Below are 21,748 nucleotides of genomic sequence, written 5' to 3' on the forward strand. Positions count from 1 at the left end.
GGTGAACTCGTTATGGAGGTGGCTTACATGATTAATGTCTTGTGGTGCGTATCAGATATTATTAGCTTTTCCCTCTACTGCAGATAGTAATAGCATGGTTGAAGAGGCATCATCCGAGAATATTTCTGTAGGTTTGTTTCTATATTAAATTGCCAAGGGATGGATTCTGCTACCTATACTCACATTGACAAATACATTATTCTACAAAGGGTCCTCAAGTGGGGCAGCTGCCCCACTCCCACAGAACAGGGGTGAAAAGCAGCCCTGGAGAGGGCTGCAGCTGGGAAATGGAGTGAGAACCGCTGGGGGAAGCTGTGGGGAAGCAGCCACAGCTGTGGACAGCTCATTTTGGGCCCAGCTGGCCCTTATAAGAGGGCAGTGGGCCAGAAGCTGAGGAGTCCCATTCTAGCCTTGGAGTGGGAAAGGTGAGCTGCCTGGGAACAGGGTGCCTGAGCAGAGCAGCTCTGGGGAAGGGCAAAGGGAGCTGGGGAGCTCCAGCCTGATAAACCCACAGGCTGCAGGCCTTGGTGAAAGCCTACAGAAGCACTTGGGCTGCAGAGGGGCAGCCTGAGGATAGGCAAAGACAGCAGGTCCTACCCCCTGGCCTGTGATGAGTGGCCATTGCACTGCAGTCTGCCCCAGTGAATGGGGGCTAGCTGATGACTGGCAGTAGCCACTGAGGCAAGGTGGGTTTAGAGGGTTGGGGGTTCCTCTGGGAGGGGAAACCCAGAGTGGGGGTCCTGCTGGGGCAGAACCCCAGGGGAAAAGGCACCGGGGTCCAGGAGGGACACGGGGCCAGTTGCAGGGGAGACACTGGCATGCAGAGGGCACTCCAGTGCTGGTGAAGAGCTAATTCCCTGGACGACCAGCAGGAGGCACCGAACCGGTGAGTCTCGCCCCGCTACAGGTCCATAAAAATAAATGCAGCATATCTAGAATAAAGTATTGTTATGAGCTGGGTGGAACCTTGTTGGGCATAAATCTGCCACCTAGGATAAAAAGAGTATGCGAAACTGCCGGGGAGCTTTTGGCTGAGTACTGGTTTGGGCTGGTGTGTGGTATGGAGCAAAACTGGGAATATGAGAGAGAGCGAGCCTAAAGGAGTGCAGAAAGTGCAGTGGCTGACCCTTGCAAAAAAATTGGAGAAAGGTTTCTTGGGTCAGGGAGCTGGCTGAAAAGGGTGCTCTTGCTGTTTTCGGCTATTCGATTCTTAGCCTAAGTTATTATTCATTATTCCTACTGCAGTATCACCTACGCGCTCCAGTCATTGGCCAGGTGGTGTACAAACGCACTCACAAAAAAGAGAGCCTGTGCTCCAAAGAGTTTACAATCTAAGTCAAGCATGGGAATCCTTTCAGAGTTCTGCAAGAAAAACTTGGGTTGGATCAATTATTCCTGTGTCAAAAATATCAAGATCTTCTCTCCTGTACTGTGTATTCTATTTAAAAGAAGAAAGAACACCACTCTGTTCACACTAACTGAAAGAAATAAAGAGCCATTCATCTGTTGACGCTCACACAACCAATGTATATTCGAAAGTGACACATGATAACGCATATTACTAAAGAAAGTTCAGTGTCCTCCTATTTTAAATCTATTAGTTGCATACCAAACATTTAATATGCAACATTATGTTTTGTATAAGGCAAAAAAAGCTTCAATTTTGTATATTCCATTTCTTCTTAAGTTGCTGCAGGACCCTGGGGACAGATATGTGCCGGGAATCCTATGAACAAAGCAAGGGGCTGTGATGCATATGGCTGTGGATATTATACAGCTCCAAGGTAGTATACCGAGAGCACTTTTTCTGTGTGTGGAACGAGTGGTTTGTTTGTTTGTTGTTGTTGCTAAAATAATGAGATGTTCACCAAGAACCAAAACTTCCGAGTTTAACCATCATTTAAAGCACTCAGGGCTTCTGAAGTCTGTCAGAATGACACCACTGAAGAGCAGTTCACTAAAGAAGAACCAGGACAACAATCCTTCCAGCGTGCATTAATCCCTCACCTGACAAAATCACTCTGAGAATAGGGAGAGAGTCGTCTCCATGACCCATTCAGTCCTGGGCCCTCATGGATGGGTCCTTAATTACTTTAATGTTATTTCTAAGGATTTTTGTGATGGGGACAGGACATTTGCCCACTAGGAACTGGACTCAGACCACCAGATTTCACATGCAGCTCTCTGAGGCTGTTCAGTTTGTTGTTCTAGACACAGGCGGGACAGAACTAGTTTAGAAATGACATTGAAATGGTCTCACTGCCACACACTTGAGTGACCCCAGTTCCGAACTAATAGGTCAGGTGCTCAACCTGTGTAAGTCAGCATAGCAGCAGTGAAGTCATTGCAGTTCTGCTGATTTACACTAGTGGAAGGTCCAGTGTTCTTTTGAGCCTTGTAAATGAGTGAACAGTCTGCAGCACCATCAAACTAACTGGAGATATTAAGAGTAGATGGAAATGTTTTGAACAGTTCTATCAAATTTACTAATTTGCTGTTTTTTTTAAACTCAATGATTAAAGGCTTTTTTTCCCCTCAGATCTTCTTGAGAAATTTTCCTTTTCTTCAAGGAATTTTTCTGGGTTTTCACAAATATCAAAGACCTCAAAATGTGAAGGTTTTTTTTCATTTTAAACAAAGGAAATACTGATATTGGGGGTGGGGAGGTTGTGTTACTTTTTGTTTTTTTGAAACCCTGGTATACCCCCAAAACACTAAAAAAGTGTAAAGGTGACGATTTTATTTTGTTCAATAAGTTTTATGGAAAATATAATATATTTTTGACTTGCTCTGGTAACAGTTGAGAGAGATTTGCAATTCTTATAACTGGACTGAACCCTCAAACGCTTCTATTTCCATTGCAGAAATACAAAAATTTGAAACACACCGAAGCTAACAATGGTGGCCATATCCCCTTGTGTTGCTTTAAATAATCTACCTGGTGTATCTCGTCTGAGGCTTTAGGGCTAATGAACATGTAAGTCAGCATTGTCTCATTACTTACACATTTGCAGAAAGGACGGTCGAAGAAAGCACCTTGGGGTGGATGTTATATGCAGAGATGGCTCAACAGTGTATGCTCCTTTCAGTGGCATGATTGAAAGACGAATTAACCCCCATGGAGGGAGTAGCGTCATTGATAATGGTGTCCAACTTCGTGGATCAGGTAACTGAGCTACCATACACTAATATTTAAATATTTAATAAAGATTTGTCATTAAACAAGATTACCTTCTGTTCTTAACCAATTGGAGAGCTATGGTAGAAGCACAATCTAAATAAATTTAGACGGTAAGCAAATCATAACTGTGTAAAGTAGGCCAATGTCAACGTTTCACTCAAAACTATCTGGTCCTATATTTGAATACAGGTACAACTCTAACTCAAACACAAGGCAGGCCAAATTCTCCAACAAAAGGACCAGCAACACACTTCTTTTCCCCTCTAGCTCTCCACCCACTTAGACAAAGGAACAAAAATGGGGACCTAAAGTGAAGGAAAAAAAGATGAAAATAAAAAGAAGGAGCTTGAAATACATGGTAGTTTGGTTCCGTAAGAAAAAAATTCCTCCCCTGACCTCCCAAAGACACCAGTCTAATAACACCAACTTCATGAATACTGTTAGCTGGACTGCACTGGTGCTCCCAGCAGTGCTAACTAACACCAATGGCAGTACAAGATTGGAAGATAATCAGAAAATTGTCAGAGTAAAATCAGCCAAGGAGATCAGATGATGATCAAAGTTTGATGTTTCCTTTATCCTTCCTAAATCTTTTTTCCCCTGCTCCTCCTCCTCTCAAGGTTTCTGTGTCCAGATGTTCTATATCAGGCCTGTTAAATACAGAGGTCGGATCAACAAGGGGCAGACAATTGGAGAAATGATGCCAATGCAGAGAGTATATCCTGGTATAACATCTCATGTTCATGTCCAGAAATGTAACCGCTTTAATGTCACTCGCTACTTATAAATGGAAATGTATATTAAACGGAAATGTACAAAATCCCAAATAAAATTATCTGAGCAAACAAAAGCAAGTTTCTTCCGCCCCCTACTCAGATAGGGTAAATTGAAAAAGGTAGCCCATGGGAAAAGACACTTTATACATACAGAAAAATAAAAATGTATATTACTCCCAGGGAAATTCTGCGCCACTGCATGCCCACAGAATTCATGTCCCCCACAGATTTCTTTGCTTCCCCATAGAAAAATGACTTTCTGACAGGAAAGCAAAGGGAAGCCGCAAGAGCAATCACAGGCGTCTCCCCAGTGAAGCCATGTGAAGAGGTAAATCACTGTGGGGGTGGGGATGCCCTGGCCAGTGGCTCCTACCCTGCGCTGGGCTCAGCTGCTAGATTTGGCTGGGCCGCAGGGGGAGGGAGGATGATGGGATTTCCTCTTTCCCTGCATGAAACCGCCAGGGCCAGGGGCTGGGCCTAAACTAAAATATGACTTAATTAGCTTCACAGAGACTTAGAGGGATAAATTTTGTGACTCAAATATTGGAATAGAGCAGGATAGCTTTTTTAAGAAAGACAGGCAGGGAATAAAGAAGGACGGATTGCATTATACAGCAAGAATACGTATACTTGTTTTGAGGTCCAGAAGGAGGTGAGGCAGACTAGTTGAAAACCTCTGGGTAAAGATAAAACGCAGATGTTAGAGGTGACATTATGGTAAGGGTCTACATCAAATCAGGAAGAGGAGGTGGATGAAACATTTCTAAAAACAAACAACAGAAATATCAAAAACAAATGACCTGGTAGTTATAGGGAACTTTAATTACTGAGGCATCTTTTGGAAAAGTAATAAGGCAAAACATAAAATTTCCAATAATTTCTTGGAATACATTGGGGAACACTTTCTGTTTCAGAAAGTGGAGGAAGTAAGCGAGGAGACAGCCATTTTAGACTTGATTCTGCCTAACAGAACTGCCGCTTAGCCAGTCAGTTCCCAGCCTGTAGCAATGCATGGAATTCTTCTGTCGTAAGTGCAGGACTCTGCACTTGTCCTTGTTGAACCATCAGATTTCTTCTGCCCCAACCTCCTGCCCCAACCTCATCAGATTTCTTCTGCCCCAATCCTCCAATTTCTCTAGGTCACTGTGGCCCTAGCCCTACCCTCCAGCGTATCTACCTTTCTCCCCAGCTTAGTGTCATCCACAAACTTGCTGAGGGTGCAATCCATCCCATTATTCAGATCATTAATGAAGATGTTCAACAAAACCGGCCCCAGGACCGACCCCAGGGGCACTCCGCTTGATACTGGCTGCAAACTGGACATTGAACTGTTGATCACAACCCGTTGAGTCCAACGATCTTGCCAGCTTTCTATCCACCTTATAGTCCATTCATCCAGCCCATACTTCTTTAACTTGCTGGCAAGAACACTGTGGGAGACCGTGCCAAAAGCTTTGCTAAAGTCAAGGAATAACATGTCCACCGCTTTCCCCTCATCTACAGAGCCAGTTATCTTGTCATAGAAGGCAATTAGATTAGTCAGGCATGACTTGCCCTTGGTGAATCCATGCTGACTGTTCCTGATCACTTTCCTCTCCTCTAAGTGCTTCAGAATTGATTCCTTGAGGACCTGCTCCATGATTTTTCCAGGGACTGAGGTGAGGCTGACTGGCCTGTAGTTCCCTGGATCCTCCTTCTTCCCTTTTTTAAAGATGGGCACTACATTAGCCTTTCTCCAGTCGTCCAGGACCTCCGCCCATCGCCATGAGTTTTCAAAGATAATTGCCAATGGCTCTGCAATCACATCCACCAACTCCTTTAGCACTCTCGGATGCAGCGCATCCAGCCCCACAGACCTGTGCTAGTCCAGCTTTTCTAAATAGTCCCGAACCACTTCTTTCTCCACAGAGGGCTGGTCACCTCCTCCCCATGCTGTGCTGCCCAGTGCAGTAGTCTGGAAGCTGACCTTCTTCATGAAGACAGAGGCAAAAAAAGCATTGAGTACATTAGCTTTGTCCACATCCTCTGTCACTAGGTTGCCTCTCTCATTCAGTAAGGGGCCCACACTTTTTTTGACTTTCTTCTTGTTGCTAACACACCTGAAGAAACCCTTCTTGTTACTCTTAACATCTCTTGCTAGCTGCAACTCCAAGTGTGATTTGGCCTTCCTGATTTCACTTCTGCACGCCTGAGCAATATTTTTATACTTTTCCCTGGTCATTTGTCCAATCTTCCACTTCTTGGAAGCTTCTTTTTTGTGTTTAAGATCAGGAAGGATTTCACTGGTAAGCCAAGCTGGTTGCCTGCCATATTTACTATTCTTTCTACACATCGGGATGGTTTGTTCCTGCGCCCTCAACAAGGCTTCTTTAAAATACAGCCAACTCTCTGGACTCCTTTCCCCCTCATATTAGCCTCCTAGGGGATCCTGCCCATCAGTTCCCTGAGGGAGTCAAAGTCTGCTTTTCTGAAGTCCAGGGTCCATAACCTGATCTGGAGTGCACTGAAGTCCAAGAATAGGCTTCAGGAGGCTTTAGATGAGGGCTGCATGGAAGTAGGGGCTTGGAGCTGCTCGCTTCTTTCCTAGCAATAGTGGAACACTTGCAAACTGCAAATCCCCAGTTGTTATTCAGTATTTATATTACAAAAGCACCCAGGACTCCCACTCATAGGCCAGAGCTGCATTCTCTCTTGGGCTGTACAAACAACAGACAGAGATTCCCTGCTCCAAAGATTTTACAATCTAAGTCAAGCATGGAAACTCTTTCAAAGTTCTGTAAGACAGACTTGGTGGTTGGATCAGTTATTCCTATGTCAGATAATATCAAAATCTTCTCTTCCAAAGTATGTATTCTACTTAAAAGTAAAAGGAAAGGGGGCATGAAAGGAAGAGGGCTAAGAGTACATCCACCATGTCTGAAAGTCCCATAATAAAATTATATGTGACCTAATTTTTCATTTTTTTTTTTTTTTTTTTTACAGCTAGGCCATTTGGGAAATAATAACTCCTTAAAGGCATACCCCTGGCAGAGGAAGAGCCAAGAATACAAACTTAGCTCTCAGTCCTCAGCTATCAGCAATAGATAACATTCCCTCATTTCCCCAAAATAGCTTCAGTTTGCCGTATTCATTACTCAGTGGTCACCTTGTGAAGTACATAATTGTCCAACTAGCTGAATTTCTCCCCAAAGGGTGTGGCGGGGGGAGCGGTGTTTGTCTGCAGACCTGCCCAAGTAGCTTTACAAATTACTTTGAATTCTCTTCCCACCTTCCATCTAATTAAATTCCTGATTTCAGAAAGATAACTACAGACTGCTGAGTGCAGAGAAAGATGTCTGCCATTTGTCCTTGAATTCTCCCCTTATTATTTTTAAACCCCTTGTTCAGTTGTTAAAAACACCCCAAACAAGTTAATTGCATTGCATTCTCCTATACCACGTAAGTACTTTTGCCAAAGGGTTTGGCATTGCCACACTGTTTATTATCTGCCCTGCTAGGACACCGCGAGAGAAAAGGCTCTGTTCCCAGTCAAGATAACTGACACTCCTTAAATTTCCCTGATAATGACTGATTGGCTGGGAAATGAGACAACAACCTCTTTTGGAGTGCGTAAATTGAAAGCAATGTATTTTACTTGAAACCACAACTCTGGTGATGCAGACAAAGATGCTCATCGTCAGAACAATCATTGTTGCCACCTTGATTTCATCTGGTAAGTCAAAATAATTTTCTAATATTGCTGATTTTAAACTAGAATTTTTTCCTGGAAAAACCACTCTTAAGGAAGTAGGGGCAGATCCGGTCTTAACTGCCACTTGTGCTTTTGAAAATCAGCATCTTAATTTTGTATAAATACTTTAACAGCAAAATCCTTAAAAGTTACTGATAAAGATTACAGTAAAATAAAGTATTAATCTATGTCTATCGCATAAGAGAGACTATAGAGAGGTAACAGTATATTAACTCCATCAGCAATTTGGGGTTTCTCCCAAAAGCCTCTAAATGGTTTTAAATAATGACAAAGATCAAAAGGCTTAGACCATTTTAAACTTTTTCTCTATCTGCAATCCTGTAAGGGCCAGAACCATGGAAGAGGAAACATTCTCTGTTTTTAAGTGAATTGCTGTCATTCAATGTAAGTCTGTTGGGTGTAATTACATTTATGTATTTTTCAGTTACTACTGTATAAAGGGCCTTTCCTCCAAGTGATCAAGTCCTGTGGAAGGAAACAGGTTTGAGTGAAATACACACTTTTTACCGCAACATTTGCTCTATGTTCATTGTGAAGGCCTTTGCAGAACCATTAGTAGCTCACACATATTTCTCACATCCCTTCTTTACTAGTGATTCAGTGCATGTATCCACTTCTGTATAGCTGTTGGATATCGTTGCTTGTGCAGGACACCACCGTAACACCCATTTAACCATAAATTTCTTTATTAAATCTAAAGGCCAAATTGTATTTGTGCAATTGCCCCAAACGTGTTTAAAAGCTTAAGCAGTAAGCAGTTACATCCATACAATAATACACATCCGTAAGTATTTGATCAGAATACTCATGAAAGGATCAGTCTCGGGATAACTCTTGCATCCTGGCTTGCTTCAGCATATTTGGATAGGATCTGATAAATACCCTTAGCAAGCCTGGTTCCTTTATACAGTGCAGCAAACAAGTGGCTGTTACTGTATAACATGTTGCTGTTACTATCCTAGCTAAAAACCACATTTTGGACCGTTTGGAGTCATTACTGGTTCACTATGCACATGCCTCCTTTATTGTTAGAACCATCCCGGATAATCTGGACCTCTTCCAAGGACTTTTCCTCTTATGTTTTCAGTTACCTTTTAGGTCCAATTTTTCCAATTAAGCCACATTTCAAGCGCAGTATTTCCAATCAAGAGTAACATTTTTTAAGGCCTTCCCATGACTGCTAACGGCAAGCTATAATTTTTTTTAACCAAGCTAATTTAACCCCTTATATACCTGTATAACCCTATAGTACCTATACCTACAGTATCTCTCTATATAATCACTTTATCAGGAAATAATAAATGCTCTTGGGAGTTCAATTGGATTCTTTGAATAACTGTAGAGGATTTAAAAATACAATTAAAGTGTGAAACCATAGAACTGTACTCTCCTGGGTGTAGATAAAGGCATGTTATTCTTTTCCATACATCAGCTACATGATTTCTAGGCGTACTCATCATGGACATGGCATATATGATTAATTTGTTGTGAGTATCAGATATTGTAACCTTTTTCCTCTTCTGCAAATAGTAATAATGAAGAGGCATCATTCCATTCAGCACAAGAATATGTCTATAGGTTTGCTTCTCCATTAAATTGCGAAGGGGCAGATTCTGCTACCTATACTCACATTGAAAAATACATTATTCCACAAAGAGTCCATAAAAATAAACGGAGTATATCTGAATAAAGTACTGTTATGAGCTGGATGGAACCTTGTTAAACATAAAACTGTCACCTAGGACAAAAGGACCGTGAGAAACCGCTAGGGAGCTTTTGCCTGAGTACTGTTTTGGACAGGTGTGCAGTACGGGGCAAAACTCGGAATATGAAAGAGAGAGCGTGTGCCTAAAGAACTAGGGGTTCCCAAATGAAATTAATAGGCAGCAGGTTTAAAACAAACAATGGAAGTCCTTGCCCGCGGATGTTGTGAAGGCCAAGACTATAACAGGGTTCAAAAAAGAACTAAGTAAATTCATGGAGGATAGGTCCATCAATGGCTATTAGCAAGGATGGGCAGGGATGGTGTCCCTAGCCAGTGGCTGGGAGTGAGTGACAGGGGTGGATCACTTGATGATTGCTTCTTCTGTTCATTCCCTCTGGGGCACCTGGCATTGGCCACTGTCGGAAGACAGAATACTGGGCTGAATGGACCTTTGGTCTGACCCAGTATGACCATTCTAATGTTCTTATGTAAAGAAGTATCTGAAAGTGCAGTGGCTGACCCTTGCAAAAAATTGGAGAAAGGTTTCTTGAGTCAGGGAGCTGGCTGAAAAGGGTGCTCCTGCTGTTTCCTGCTATTCGATTCCTTCTGTGTTCAGAGACACAGGACTTTATACACTCTTTGTAAAGAAACAAAACTGCATCAGAGAAAATACCAGATCCTATCGAGTTCTACTTCCAACTGGAACATCCCCGGAGCCCCAAAACTTGGACTAGCTGCTTGGGTCAAAAGGGGTAACCATTGATGCTAGGAGCAGCATCTAGCTTCTAAGGAGAGAGATTGTGAACTGGTATTCTTATTGGACCAAGATAGAACAAATAACAGAGGCACCAGCAGAATTGTATTGACCTTCTTTGGTGTGGTCAGTAGGTGCCTTTCCCAACCTGCACAAATACTATATATAGATTCCAAACTCATCTCCTTGCTGGGGTCTGCCTTTCTTTAAAAAAAGAGAACAGTAAGGAGCAGCTCAAACCATCTTTCTCTGATTCCTCCCTCAGGACTGCTTTCCCTAGACAGAGCTACGCCCACATCTCTTCTCTCTAGGTGGGATAACAAGTCATTGCCCACTTACCCCTTTCCCAGCAGGGTAATAGGATGATATGTTTCAGGCCAATGACAGCCTTTGACAAGGATCTTCAAGGACTACGCCATATTGCAAGTACTGTGATGACATAGTTACTTATTGACCAAACTCCAGCCTGGGATATGCCCAGCAGTTACTTCAGTGGGTGCCGCACATGTATCTAAAGGCAGAATTTATTCCTTATACAGGAAAGAGACTCCATAACAATATTTATTTCTTCATATTATTAGTTCTTATTCTACACATTCACTCACCTCGTCATTTCACCCATTTTGTTCTTTTATCTGAACTACAAAGGAGTACTAGAGCTGGGGAAAAAACAACTTTCTGGACACAATTTTTTTCCCCCCGAAAATGCAGACTTGGTTTGTCATAAACATACAGCTAAGGGTAGCCTAGAATTCCTCCTTACCTGTAAGGGGTTAAGAAGCTCAAATAGCCTGGCTGGCACCTGACCAACAGGACCAATGGGGAAAGAAGATACTTTCAAATCTTGGGAGGGGGGGGAAGGTTTTGTTTGTGCTCTTTGTTTTGTGTGGGGGTTCTCTCTTGGGACTGAGAGGGGCCAGACAGAAATCCATCTTCTCCAACCCATCCCAATCCAAGTCTCCAATATTGCAACCAGTAGAGGTAAGCCAGGCAAGGCAGATTAGTTTATCTTTTGTTTTTCTTGTGAATTTTCCCTGTGCTAAGAGGGAGGTTTATTCCTGTCTTCTGTAACTTTAAGGTTTTGCCCAGAGGGGAATCCTCTCTGTTTTGAATCTGAATACCCTGTAAAGTATTTTCCATCCTGATTTTACAGAGATGATTTTTACCTTTTTTTTTTTTCTCTTCATAAAATCCTTCTTTTAAGAACCTGACTGATTTTTCCATTGTTCCGAGACCCAGGGGTTTGGGTCTTTGATCATTTTGTAACCAATTGGTTAGGATATCATTCTCAAGTCTCCCCAGGAAAGGGGGTGTAAGGGCTTGAGGGAATTGCTGGGGGAAGAGGAACTCCAAGTGGTCCTTTTCCCTGGTTCTTTGTTAAATCACTTGGTGGTGGCAACATTAGTTAAACCCAAGGTACAAGGGAGAATTTGTGCCTGGGGAATTTTTAGCCTCAACTGGTAGAAATAAGCTTAGGGGGTCTTTCATGCGGGTCCCCACATCTGTACCCTAGAGTTCAGGGTAGGAAGGAAACCCTGACATGGTAGTAGCAGTGGGATCATTTTGAACCAGAAGCACAGGGGGTTTAAACAAAACTTTTTTTTTTCTCTCTCTCTCTCTCTCCTTTTGGCTGCTTGGAAGCAGAGAGAGGTTTTGAGCTGAGAGTAGCTGGAGTTCTTCTCTGCCTAAAGGCAGGGTAGTTAACCTCCTGCAGGGAACCCTGACAGGTTGACTGAAACATTTCAGGAACATATAATGAATTCACAGAGTGGTTTAAAAAAAAAGTTCCATTTTGACATATTCAGAACTAAATTTTTGAGTCAAAATTATTTTGTTTGGAAATTTACTTCAGTTTTATTTAAAAATAAAAAATTATAAAGTTTAAAAAAATGTTAATGGCCAGGAAACAAAAAATAAAAAAAACAGTTACTCTTGCAGTTATAATCAGCACATCCCCCTACATGTTTCATAACAAGATTTGTGCAACCTGGACCTCCACACCTCCTTCCCTAGAGGCTTACTAGAGAAGATCAATTTTTGTTGTATGTAACCCTTCCAAAATGTTGGGGCACACCTCTTGTGCTTGACGCCAATTTTCAATACAACCCTAGGTGCTAGTTAAGCTAGTGAGAGACACCCTCAAAATTTGCATACCTGATTTCTAGGTCAATGTTTTGAAGTTAATCAGGGTTCAACCACGCACTCAAATCTGCATCAGAATTTGCAATAAAAAAAAAACAGGGCACCACCATTCCCATGATGCACAAATAGTATACAGTGGCAGCTACCCTGAAGAAGCCTGCTAAGAGGTATGGACAGGCTGACCATAGTTCAACAATGCCACTAGATTGGCATAAATGACTGTTGGCATCTCCCTGGTCACTGGCAAAGGCCCTTGCAAGACTCGGAGCCTAAATATTTTCGATGGGATTGAGCAATTGTGACAGGTTTCAATCGGTCCACCAAGCCCCTAGGGGGCGATGGAGAGCTATGGTCCCACGGGCAGGCCTTAGTCACACCTTTCGGGCGCGCCCCTCGGGCGGGGGGGGGCGCCGGCCCGAGTCTGCGGCGCGCCCCTCGGGCGGGGGGGGGGCGCCGGCCCGAGTCTGCGGCGCGCCCCTCGGGCGGGGGGGGGGGGGGCGCCGGCCCGAGTCTGCGGCGCGCCCCTCGGGCGGGGGGGGGGGGGGGGGGGCGCCGGCCCGAGTCTGCGGCGCGCCCCTCGGGCGGGGGGGGGGGGCGCCGGCCCGAGTCTGCGGCGCGCCCCTCGGGTGTGGGGGGGGGGCCCGGCCCGAGTCTGCGGCACGCCCCGCGGGTTGGCCGGGCAGGGGAACTGCGTTCCAGCCCAGGGCCCTGACAGTGGCGGGAGGCAAAGGTCTCGCCGCTCGGTCAGTGGGGGGCCATCCGCGCCCGCTGACCGAACACACCCACCCCACGGTGCAGTTCTGCCTCTGGGCTACTTCCTACCCGGTCTCTCAGGCGGGTCTCTCCGGTCCCTCCGGCTCATCCGGATATTCCGCCGCTGGCAGCTCCAGCTCCCCCTCTGTGTCGGGCTCACGCTGGCCCGGGCTACAGCCGGGCCCCTCCAGGTACTCAGCGGCTGGCAGTCCTGGTCGCCACAGGCCTTCCTCCCGGTCCGGTTCCTCCTGGCCCAGGGCCTCCCCTGGGTCAGCAGCAGGATCTGAAGGGAGCAGCCTGCGTCTGTCTCCCTCCCTGGTGCTCTCCTCACTGGGCAAAGGGCCCCACCCTTTGTACTTCCTGTCCCACCCATCCCCTCCCGGGGACTGGCGTAAGCTTGGTCTGTCCCCACCCACTCAGGCTGAGAGGGTGGCTCTTTACCCTCTGGTTCGGAGGGAAGACACCCTGGCTCCCTACAGCAATCAGTAGAAATCCTCCACAAGTCAATGGCTGGGAGTATGATAGCAACAAAATGTATGGCTGATTATGGATATTATCTTCAGAAAGAGAGAATGAGAGTAAGCGTGGATCAAATTTAAGCTCCTTGTTCTTGTGTTCAGGGCAATAAACAAACTGGACTCTAATACCTGGTGTGCACACAGTTTTTGTACCAATATAACTATGTCAGTTAGGAGTGAGATTTTTTTTTTTTTTTTTTTTACTGAAATAGTTATACTGGTACAACCTCTAGTGTGGATGCACTTATACCAGTATAAAGGTGCCCTAAACAAGTATATCTTATTCCCCTTCCTCTACAGGAATGCCTATAAGCACCATTATTGTTTATATGAATAGAATTACACCTGTACAAGAGGGTTGATACCCATTTAATTACAGTGGTTACTTTTAGGGGTAGACAGGCCCTAACACTTTGCTTTTTTGTCTTCCCACATGCCATGCTCCCCATTTATAAAAATCCACCACTTTCCTGTTGACGGAGACCTATGTTCCCTTCACCCGGTAGCTAGTTTAATCTACTGAATACGAGCATATAAAAACTCCTTCCCCACACATTCTGTACAAACGACATGGAAGTACAAAGCGTGGGCTCTGTTGCACAGCTTTTCAGTGCTCCCTTTCCTGCCACTTGGTTTGTTTGTATGTTGTCTGTTAAATGGCAAGCTCACAGGGATAGGGACCCTTCCTTCTTACCTAACTGTAAAGTACTTAACATGCTGCTAATGCAACACAAATAATAGACTAGATGCTTCACCCTTTGCACTGCTCTGGCCTGGAAGCACAAAGGACACAGAAACCTGGTTTAATCAGCCAGTTAGGAAAACCCCTTGGATAGGAACACCTGGAGGGCACAGTCAGCTCCATGCCACCCCTTCCTGCTCCCAGGTCCTCCAAGCATAAAAGAGGTTCTGGAGGGTTGACAACAGACTCTGTTGAGAGAAGGGGGCACCAAAAGTCAGTTTCACACTCCCCACCTCCTCAGCTACACCAAGCAGAGCTCAGTCCCACAAAGTGTGATCCTAACGAACTAAAGAACCCCCAAATGGAGCAGTTGAAATCAATATTTGCATCAGAATAGGGCCTGACCTTCCGATTATACTCCCCGGAGAAATGGAGGTTACAAACAACGCAAATACTTGGCAGTTCCAGAGTATATTATAGCTTCATATGACTTGTGACCAAATGTATTGGCTGGTAAACTGAACAATGAACGCAGCCTGCTGGGTCCTAATGAAAACTACAATAGAAGTAATTGGTGGTGCAATTATGCAAGCTTTTTGGACACAGCTTATTTAGTCCTCTATTGGTCTTATACTTCATCTCTGTTCACCTCTATCCTAGCATTATTGGAACTCTTGCAAGCTGCAAATCCCCAGCTCCAGGGGTCCCCTGCCTTGAGAGTCAGGGCTAGGAAAGCTGGAAAAGCAGAAAAATTATTTACATGTGATCTCATGAAGCTGTCAGGCAGCTTCTCAACTTGCAGCTACAGAGGAATATACTTCTGTTTTCTGACTCTCTCCATGAGCTAAGCTGATATCAGAATAGATCGCTTGATGGAAAGCCAACATCCATAATCACCTAGGACCTCATATGCGGCACTTCTACTTCAGAGTGAAATAATGCCTTCAAATCCTTGACTATCATTAATTAATTTGAATTGAAGGTGTTGGGTAGTCTCTGATCCTTAGCTTCAGTTGCTATACACTATTTGTATTGCAGTAGCAGCTAGGTTCCCTAGTCATTGAGCAGGGCCCCACTGTGCCAGGTGCTGTATAAACATAAGATTGGAGCAGGGACTGACTCTAACAGTTTATGATCTAAGTGGAGCATGGGAATCCTTTTAGAGTCCTGTAAGGAAAACTTTTTTGTAGGATCATTTACTCTTATGACAAAAAAATATCAAAATCTTGTCTTCTGAACAGAGTATTCTACTGAAAAGAAAAAAAACCCCACCATTCTGCTTATATTAAAGCAAAGAAATGCAGAGCCACTAGTTTGTGGGATGCACACAAGCAACGTGTATGGGAAAGTGACACATTCTAACACAGATTACTCATGAAATTCTAGCGTCCTCCTATAAACTTCATTAGTTGCACAGCAAACATTTTCTATATAACATTTCTGTCCTGTTTAAGACTAGAAAATTTGCTTCACTTTTGTATATTCCATTTGTTTTTAAATTGCTGCCCGGGGAGGGATAGCTCAGTGGTTTGAGCATTGGCCTGCTAAACCCAGACTTACGAGTTCAATCCTTGAGGGGGCCATTTGGGAGCTGGGGCAAAAATTGGGGATTGGTCCTGCTTTGAGCAGGGGGTTGGACTAGACGACCTCCTGAGGTCTCTTCCAACCCTGATATTCTATGATTCTATGACCGTGGGGACAGATATGTGCTGGGAATCCTAGCAACAAGAGACGGGGCTGTGACAGATTTGGCTGTGGATATTATGGGAGTATACTGAGAGCACTTTTTGTGAAGGGGGCGGGACATTTGCCAAATAGGAACTGGACTCAGACTACCAAATAATTGTATATGCAGTTCTTTGAGGCTATTCACTTTGTTGCTGTAGACATGGACAGAGCAGAACTAGTTAAGAAATAACATTGAAATGATCTCACTTCCAAACACTTGAGTGACCCCAGTCCCCAGCTCAGAGGTCATATGCTCAGCTGGTATACATCAGCATAGCTGCAATGAAGTCACTGGAGTTACGCTGCTTTACACCAGTGGAAGGCCCAGTGTTCTTTTGAGCCTTGTAAGTGAATTGACAGCCTGCAGCACCAAGAAACTAGTGAGAGATTTTAAGAGTAGCGCTGGTCAAAACATTTCGATCCATTTTATTTATTCATATTTAATAAAAAAAAAAAGGCTTTTTCCTCCCATGTCTTCTTGAGGAAATTTCCCTTTTGTTCAAGGAATTTCTCTGGGTTTTCACTGAAAAATCAAAAACCTCACATTCTTTTTTATTTTTCATTTCCAGCAAAGGAAAACATTTCCACTTCTGAGGTGGTTGTTGTGCGTGGGGATAGGCAATATTTTCTTTTCCTTTGTTTGAAATCCTGGTATACTCCAAGAAAATTTAAAAAGTTTAAAAGTAACAACTTTTTTCCCAATAATTTTCTTGAACAATTAAATGGAATTTTTGACCAGCTCTGATTAAGAATTGAGAGGGATTTGCCATTATTACAACTGGAATGAAACCTCAAACCCTTCTACCTCCACTGTAGAAATACAAATCTGAAACCCAACTAAGCTAACAATGGTAGCCATAGCCTCTGTATTGCCTTAAATAATCTACATGGTGTATCTAATATCAGGCTTTAAGACTAATGAATATGTCAATCAGCATTGTCTCATTACTTGCACACGTACACATTTTCAGACCTAAAGGAAGAAAGCACCTGGGGGTGGACGTAATGTGCAGAGACAGATCAGCAGTGTATGCACCTTTCAGTGGCATGATTGATGAACAAGTTAAACCCTATGTGAAGAATAATGCCATTAATAATGGCATCCAACTTCGTGGATCAGGTAACGGAGCTACAATATATAAATCTTTGATCAACTTTAAAGATTTGTCATTGAATAAGTTCACCTTCCATTCTTAACCAATTGGAGAGCTATGGAAGAAGCACAACCTAAATGAAGTTGAGCAAAACATAACTGTATAGAGGAGGCCAAGGTCCATGTTTCACTCAGAAGGGTCTGGTCCTGTATTCAAATCCAAGTACAACTCATTCACTCTTAAATACATAACAGGCCAAGTTCTCCATCAACAGGACCAGCAAACCACTCCATGTCCCCTACAGCTCTGCACCCATATAGATAATAGGAGAAAAATAAGGGTCTAAAGTGAAGAAGAAAAGAGCCGGGGGTTGGGGCGGGGGGTGGAGTATTTAAAGAGGGAGCTTGAAATATACTGTAGTTCAGGTCTTTAAGAAAAGATTTCTTCACATCTTCTTCCCACCCCATCCCCCAAGAAAAGCTCCAGAAATGCCAATTTCATGAATGAGTCCTGTTGGCTGGACTGCACTAGTGCTGGCAGCCCTGCTAGCACCAATGGCAGTACGAGACTGGAAAACAATCTGAAAATTGCCATAGTACAACCAGCCAAGCAGACCAGATGATGATCAAAATCTGGTGTTTCCTTAATCCCCCCTGTGACCAGGGTCCTAGCGGGGAGCCAGCTGTGGTCACTCAGTTAGGGTGAACTGCAAAGAATGGAGCAGACAAACCCCAAAAAGCTGGTGGATATTCCAATATTTCGATTTACCAAGCCAGAATAAAACAGCTTCTTTATTACCTTACTGGTTACTCAGAAGTCCAAACAACACAGTTCCCTGAAAGTGATCCAGCCGCAGGCCTCCATCCAGGTATCCACATCAAATATGATGAAAATTTCTGTAAATCCTATTTCATCATATAAAAGAAAAGGTTCTACCAATCCCAAAGGATCGGACACATGACCTCCTAGGTTATTGAATATTCCAGATCTTACCCAAATACATGCTACAGCCAATTCTTATTAACTAAATTAAAATTTATTAAAAACAAGAGAGAGAGTATGGTTAAAAGATCAATATACATACAGACATGAGCTCAATTCATTGAGGTGCAGATTCAGAGCAGAGATGGTGAGCTTTATAGTTGCAAAGAGTTCTTTCAGAAATAGTTCATAGTTTATAGTCCAATGTCCAAATATCATATTCAGGGCGTACCAGCATAACTGGGCCCTCAGTCTTGTGACTCAAACTTCCCCTAAGCAGATATGATGAAGCCTAAGCAGATCTGAGATGACAGAACCCAGACTCAAGGATCTTTTATACAATTTCATGTCTTTTGACAAGCTGGGAGTTCAAAAGGTAATTAGCATGACTTTGAAGGTGATCCATCACTGGTACTTAGCTATACGGATTAATATAAGGCCATTTGCTCGTTCCTCCACCATTCACAGTACATTTCAGAGAGAGATGAATACCGAGATATCCCGTGTTTGCAATTCATTTAAATGCTAGGATGTTCTTTCGACCTCTGAACTATCAGAATACAGCATAGACAGGGACTGTTGATTACACTGTCCACTCTACTCATACATAGGTAAATACACAAAAACACAAACATTCTCCCTCCACATGTCTTTTGAGGGTTATTTATGTTGCAGGATGTTTAACCCTTTCAAACCATGTGTCACACCCCCTAAATCTCTTTTTTTCCTCTCCCCTCTCTTCAAGGTTTCTGCATAAAAATATTCTACATCAAGCAGTTTACATACAGAGGTCGGGTCAGAATGGGACAAAAAATTGGAGTAATGCTGCCAATGCAAAGGGTATTTCCCGGTATATCATCTCATGTTCAGATCCAGAACTGTGACTGCTCAGATCCCACTCACTATTTACGCTGAAATGAATATTAAATGAAAATGTACAAAATCCCAAATAAAATCTTCTGAGCAAATAAAAGCAAATTTCTTCCCCTCCACCACAGACAGGCTAGATTAGAAAATATAATCTATGGGAAAGGAAAAGAAACTTTACACATACAGCAAAACAGAAATGTATACGCCAGCTGCAGTAGCCATGTGTCTCACTATCCACTTAGCATGCCGGTGCTTATTTGTCTACACAATGTCATCTCAAGCTCATCAATAAACTATGCCAGAAGTACAACCTGTCCCACTGCAACCTTTTTGAGTACCAATACTTGTTTTAATATTGTATCTTTGTCCAATACATAAGTTAGGAACTTTTCATTCCATTTATGGATTTTTGGTGTGTACTTTTAAAGAAGAAAGTGCTCTCTGCATTTCCAAATGAGTTCAGGTAATAGCAGAGGCAGGATAAACCTTCATTCAGCTGAAAGGCAGAGAGTAGTAGAGTCTAAGAGAAAAGTTTATCCATAATGAGAACAGAAAGGTAATATTTCTTTTTTCTTCTCTTTGTAACTGACATTTATATGAAATCAATCACATAAAATCAATAACATACCATACCAGACAGACAGGATTTATATGCTGTGTCTTCTAGTGGTTCTCCCTTTTGCTTTAAAAGGATGCATTTTCCTTCAACTACATCAAATTCAATCTGAATGGCACCCAGGGGGGAAAACGCTGACAGACTTTTGAGAACGTTCTCTTGTAAGCAGGCAGATGCTATGGCAACCCCCACTATGACCAAGTATGCAGTGATTGTAAGCAGGCACAGGACTGGTATCTCTCCCTCCAAAGAAGTGAGTACTGAAGGACTGGTGAGGTAGGGCAGGGGAGCAGGCAGCTGTCAAGGTGTTTCTCACATGATGTCACACCTCAACATTCATCAATCCCATAATGGCCTGCTTTTAAAGGAACAGCAGAGCTATTGCTGATGCCATAAGCACACCAACTTGTGTTTCAAAGTTTGCTTTTGCTTTCTAACATTTAAAACTCCACATTAACAGTTTAGGGAAATTTTCCTAGACCCATTTTTTATTAATAATAAATCTTTACAAGTGTAATGTTTCTTTTGGGCCAGAGATTATACATGGAGAAAACAAACTAGTTTTGGGTATTTTAGTGTATAAAGGAGCATGGGTGTGAGACGGGAGAGGTGATTATATTTTTAATTAGAAAACACCCTTTTCAAAGAACACCTACTAGAACCAAAATATTTAAATATTGAAAAAAAAGAAAATGAAAATATTTAAGAGCCTTTTCTCCAAACCACCACTGACACTGTAATGACTGACGATACTCGGGGGTGGAGGGGAAAGATAACAGAGATCTGACGTTCTGATAAACATCCAATAGCTCTAATGCTTGTCCAGATTCTCAGAGCTTCAGTGCATCTATCGTATCCCTTGACCTCCTACAACATCCTTTAGAACAGGCTCCGTCTGGTAGCTTCAATACCCTGCACAGTACACTCTTCAGGACTGGGCCAACTAGCACATGGGAGTTTCTCTCACTAGTGACAGCATGATGTTTTGGGAGCAGTTTGTCCATATGCTCAATAAAACAGGAACTGGAGCCAATGCAACTGCAGGGGGAGTAAAAAGGGGTCCAGCTAGGGCCATACCTCTCTCCGCAAGGATCCCTTGAACCCAGAACAGACTGTGCAGGAAAGATACCCACCCACCCACACACGAGACATTAGGACCCAAGCGGTGCCTCCCCTCCTCACCACCACCTGGTCTTCTTGGAGAACTGCGAAGAGCAGCCAGCCAGAGATGCCAGTCACAGACTCCAGCTGTTACCAACAAGAACAGCCAAAGCAGGAACCTTCGGACATTTCAGGAAAAACTGCTGCAATTTTTCTACCTTTCTCTGCCCTGTGACTGTTAGCTCCAGCCCTCCACTGACAACAGGGTATGTCGACACTGTAGTCAGGAAGTGTGACTATAGAGACATGCCCAAGCTAGCTCTGATCTAGCATGGTAGCTGCATGGGCTAGACCCTCCTGCCCAGGATACTGGGTAAACACTCCCATGGTTGCTGGACATGTTGCAGTGGGTTCAGTGCTGTTGTTACTCGAGCTACCTTTGATCTAATTAGAGCAAGGCTAGGTCAGGTATGTCTACGCATGCTGCAGTTACACCTCCCAATTTCAGTACAGACACATCCACAATCTCTTCACCTTCCCTTCACTCCACATCAGGTCATCCCACCTCTCCTCTCCTGCCCTCTCCCACTCAGCCCCCTTCCTTTCCCTTTAGCGGATCCCTTCTTAAGTAATCTCCCCAAACACACATACACAAATCATGGAACTAAGACGTCATTTGCCACCATCCCATTGCTCACGCTGTGTGGTATTCCCTTTGCCCCAGCCTGTCTCTCTCTTCTCTACCGAGACAATATTCTCTCTTGGTCACTTTGTACTCCCCTGCCAATCTGTTGTCACATCTTATTCTTGGATTGGAAGCTCTTTGGGGTAGAGACCATCTGTTTGTTCTGTGGTTGTACAGCCCCTAGCACCATGGGGTTCTGCTCCCCAACTGGGGCTCCTACTTGCTACAGGAATAGAAGTGATTAATAATAATGACAAGGATATCCATACAACACAGTACGCGACCACCAGATAAACTGCATTTATGCAAGTTTCATCCTGGTACGTCGCCAATGCCACATCAACAATGGGTTCTCTTATTTCCTTCCCAAACGACAAGCTGCTTCAGATAAACTGTCATGAGTTTCTTTCA

The 21,748-nt window shown here is 43.5% G+C and overlaps 2 protein-coding genes across 2 annotated transcripts in view; both read left to right on the forward strand.

Moving 5' to 3' along the window:
- Positions 1-4,031, forward strand: part of LOC114018871 (myeloid protein 1-like) — a 53,175-nt gene extending 49,144 nt beyond the window's left edge. Inside the window, exons 10-13 of the mRNA XM_037907729.2 lie at positions 706-886; positions 1,688-1,784; positions 3,015-3,166; positions 3,802-4,031. Of these exons, the coding sequence (XP_037763657.2) occupies positions 706-886; positions 1,688-1,784; positions 3,015-3,166; positions 3,802-3,968 (597 nt within the window). The 3' untranslated portion in view covers positions 3,969-4,031. The remainder of the gene's footprint in view (positions 1-705; positions 887-1,687; positions 1,785-3,014; positions 3,167-3,801) is intronic.
- An 11,927-nt stretch (positions 4,032-15,958) lies between these two features.
- LOC122461422 (leukocyte cell-derived chemotaxin-2-like) lies at positions 15,959-19,223 on the forward strand (the record flags this gene model as incomplete). Its single annotated transcript, XM_043520967.1, has 3 exons — positions 15,959-16,031; positions 16,970-17,110; positions 18,811-19,223. Coding segments are annotated over 3 exons (384 nt in total), but the record flags the coding sequence as incomplete, so codon positions are not given.
- Positions 19,224-21,748: the final 2,525 nt, after the last annotated feature.

Source organism: Chelonia mydas, chromosome 8 (genome assembly GCF_015237465.2).
Source record: "Chelonia mydas isolate rCheMyd1 chromosome 8, rCheMyd1.pri.v2, whole genome shotgun sequence".
Taxonomy (NCBI): Eukaryota; Metazoa; Chordata; order Testudines; family Cheloniidae; genus Chelonia; species Chelonia mydas.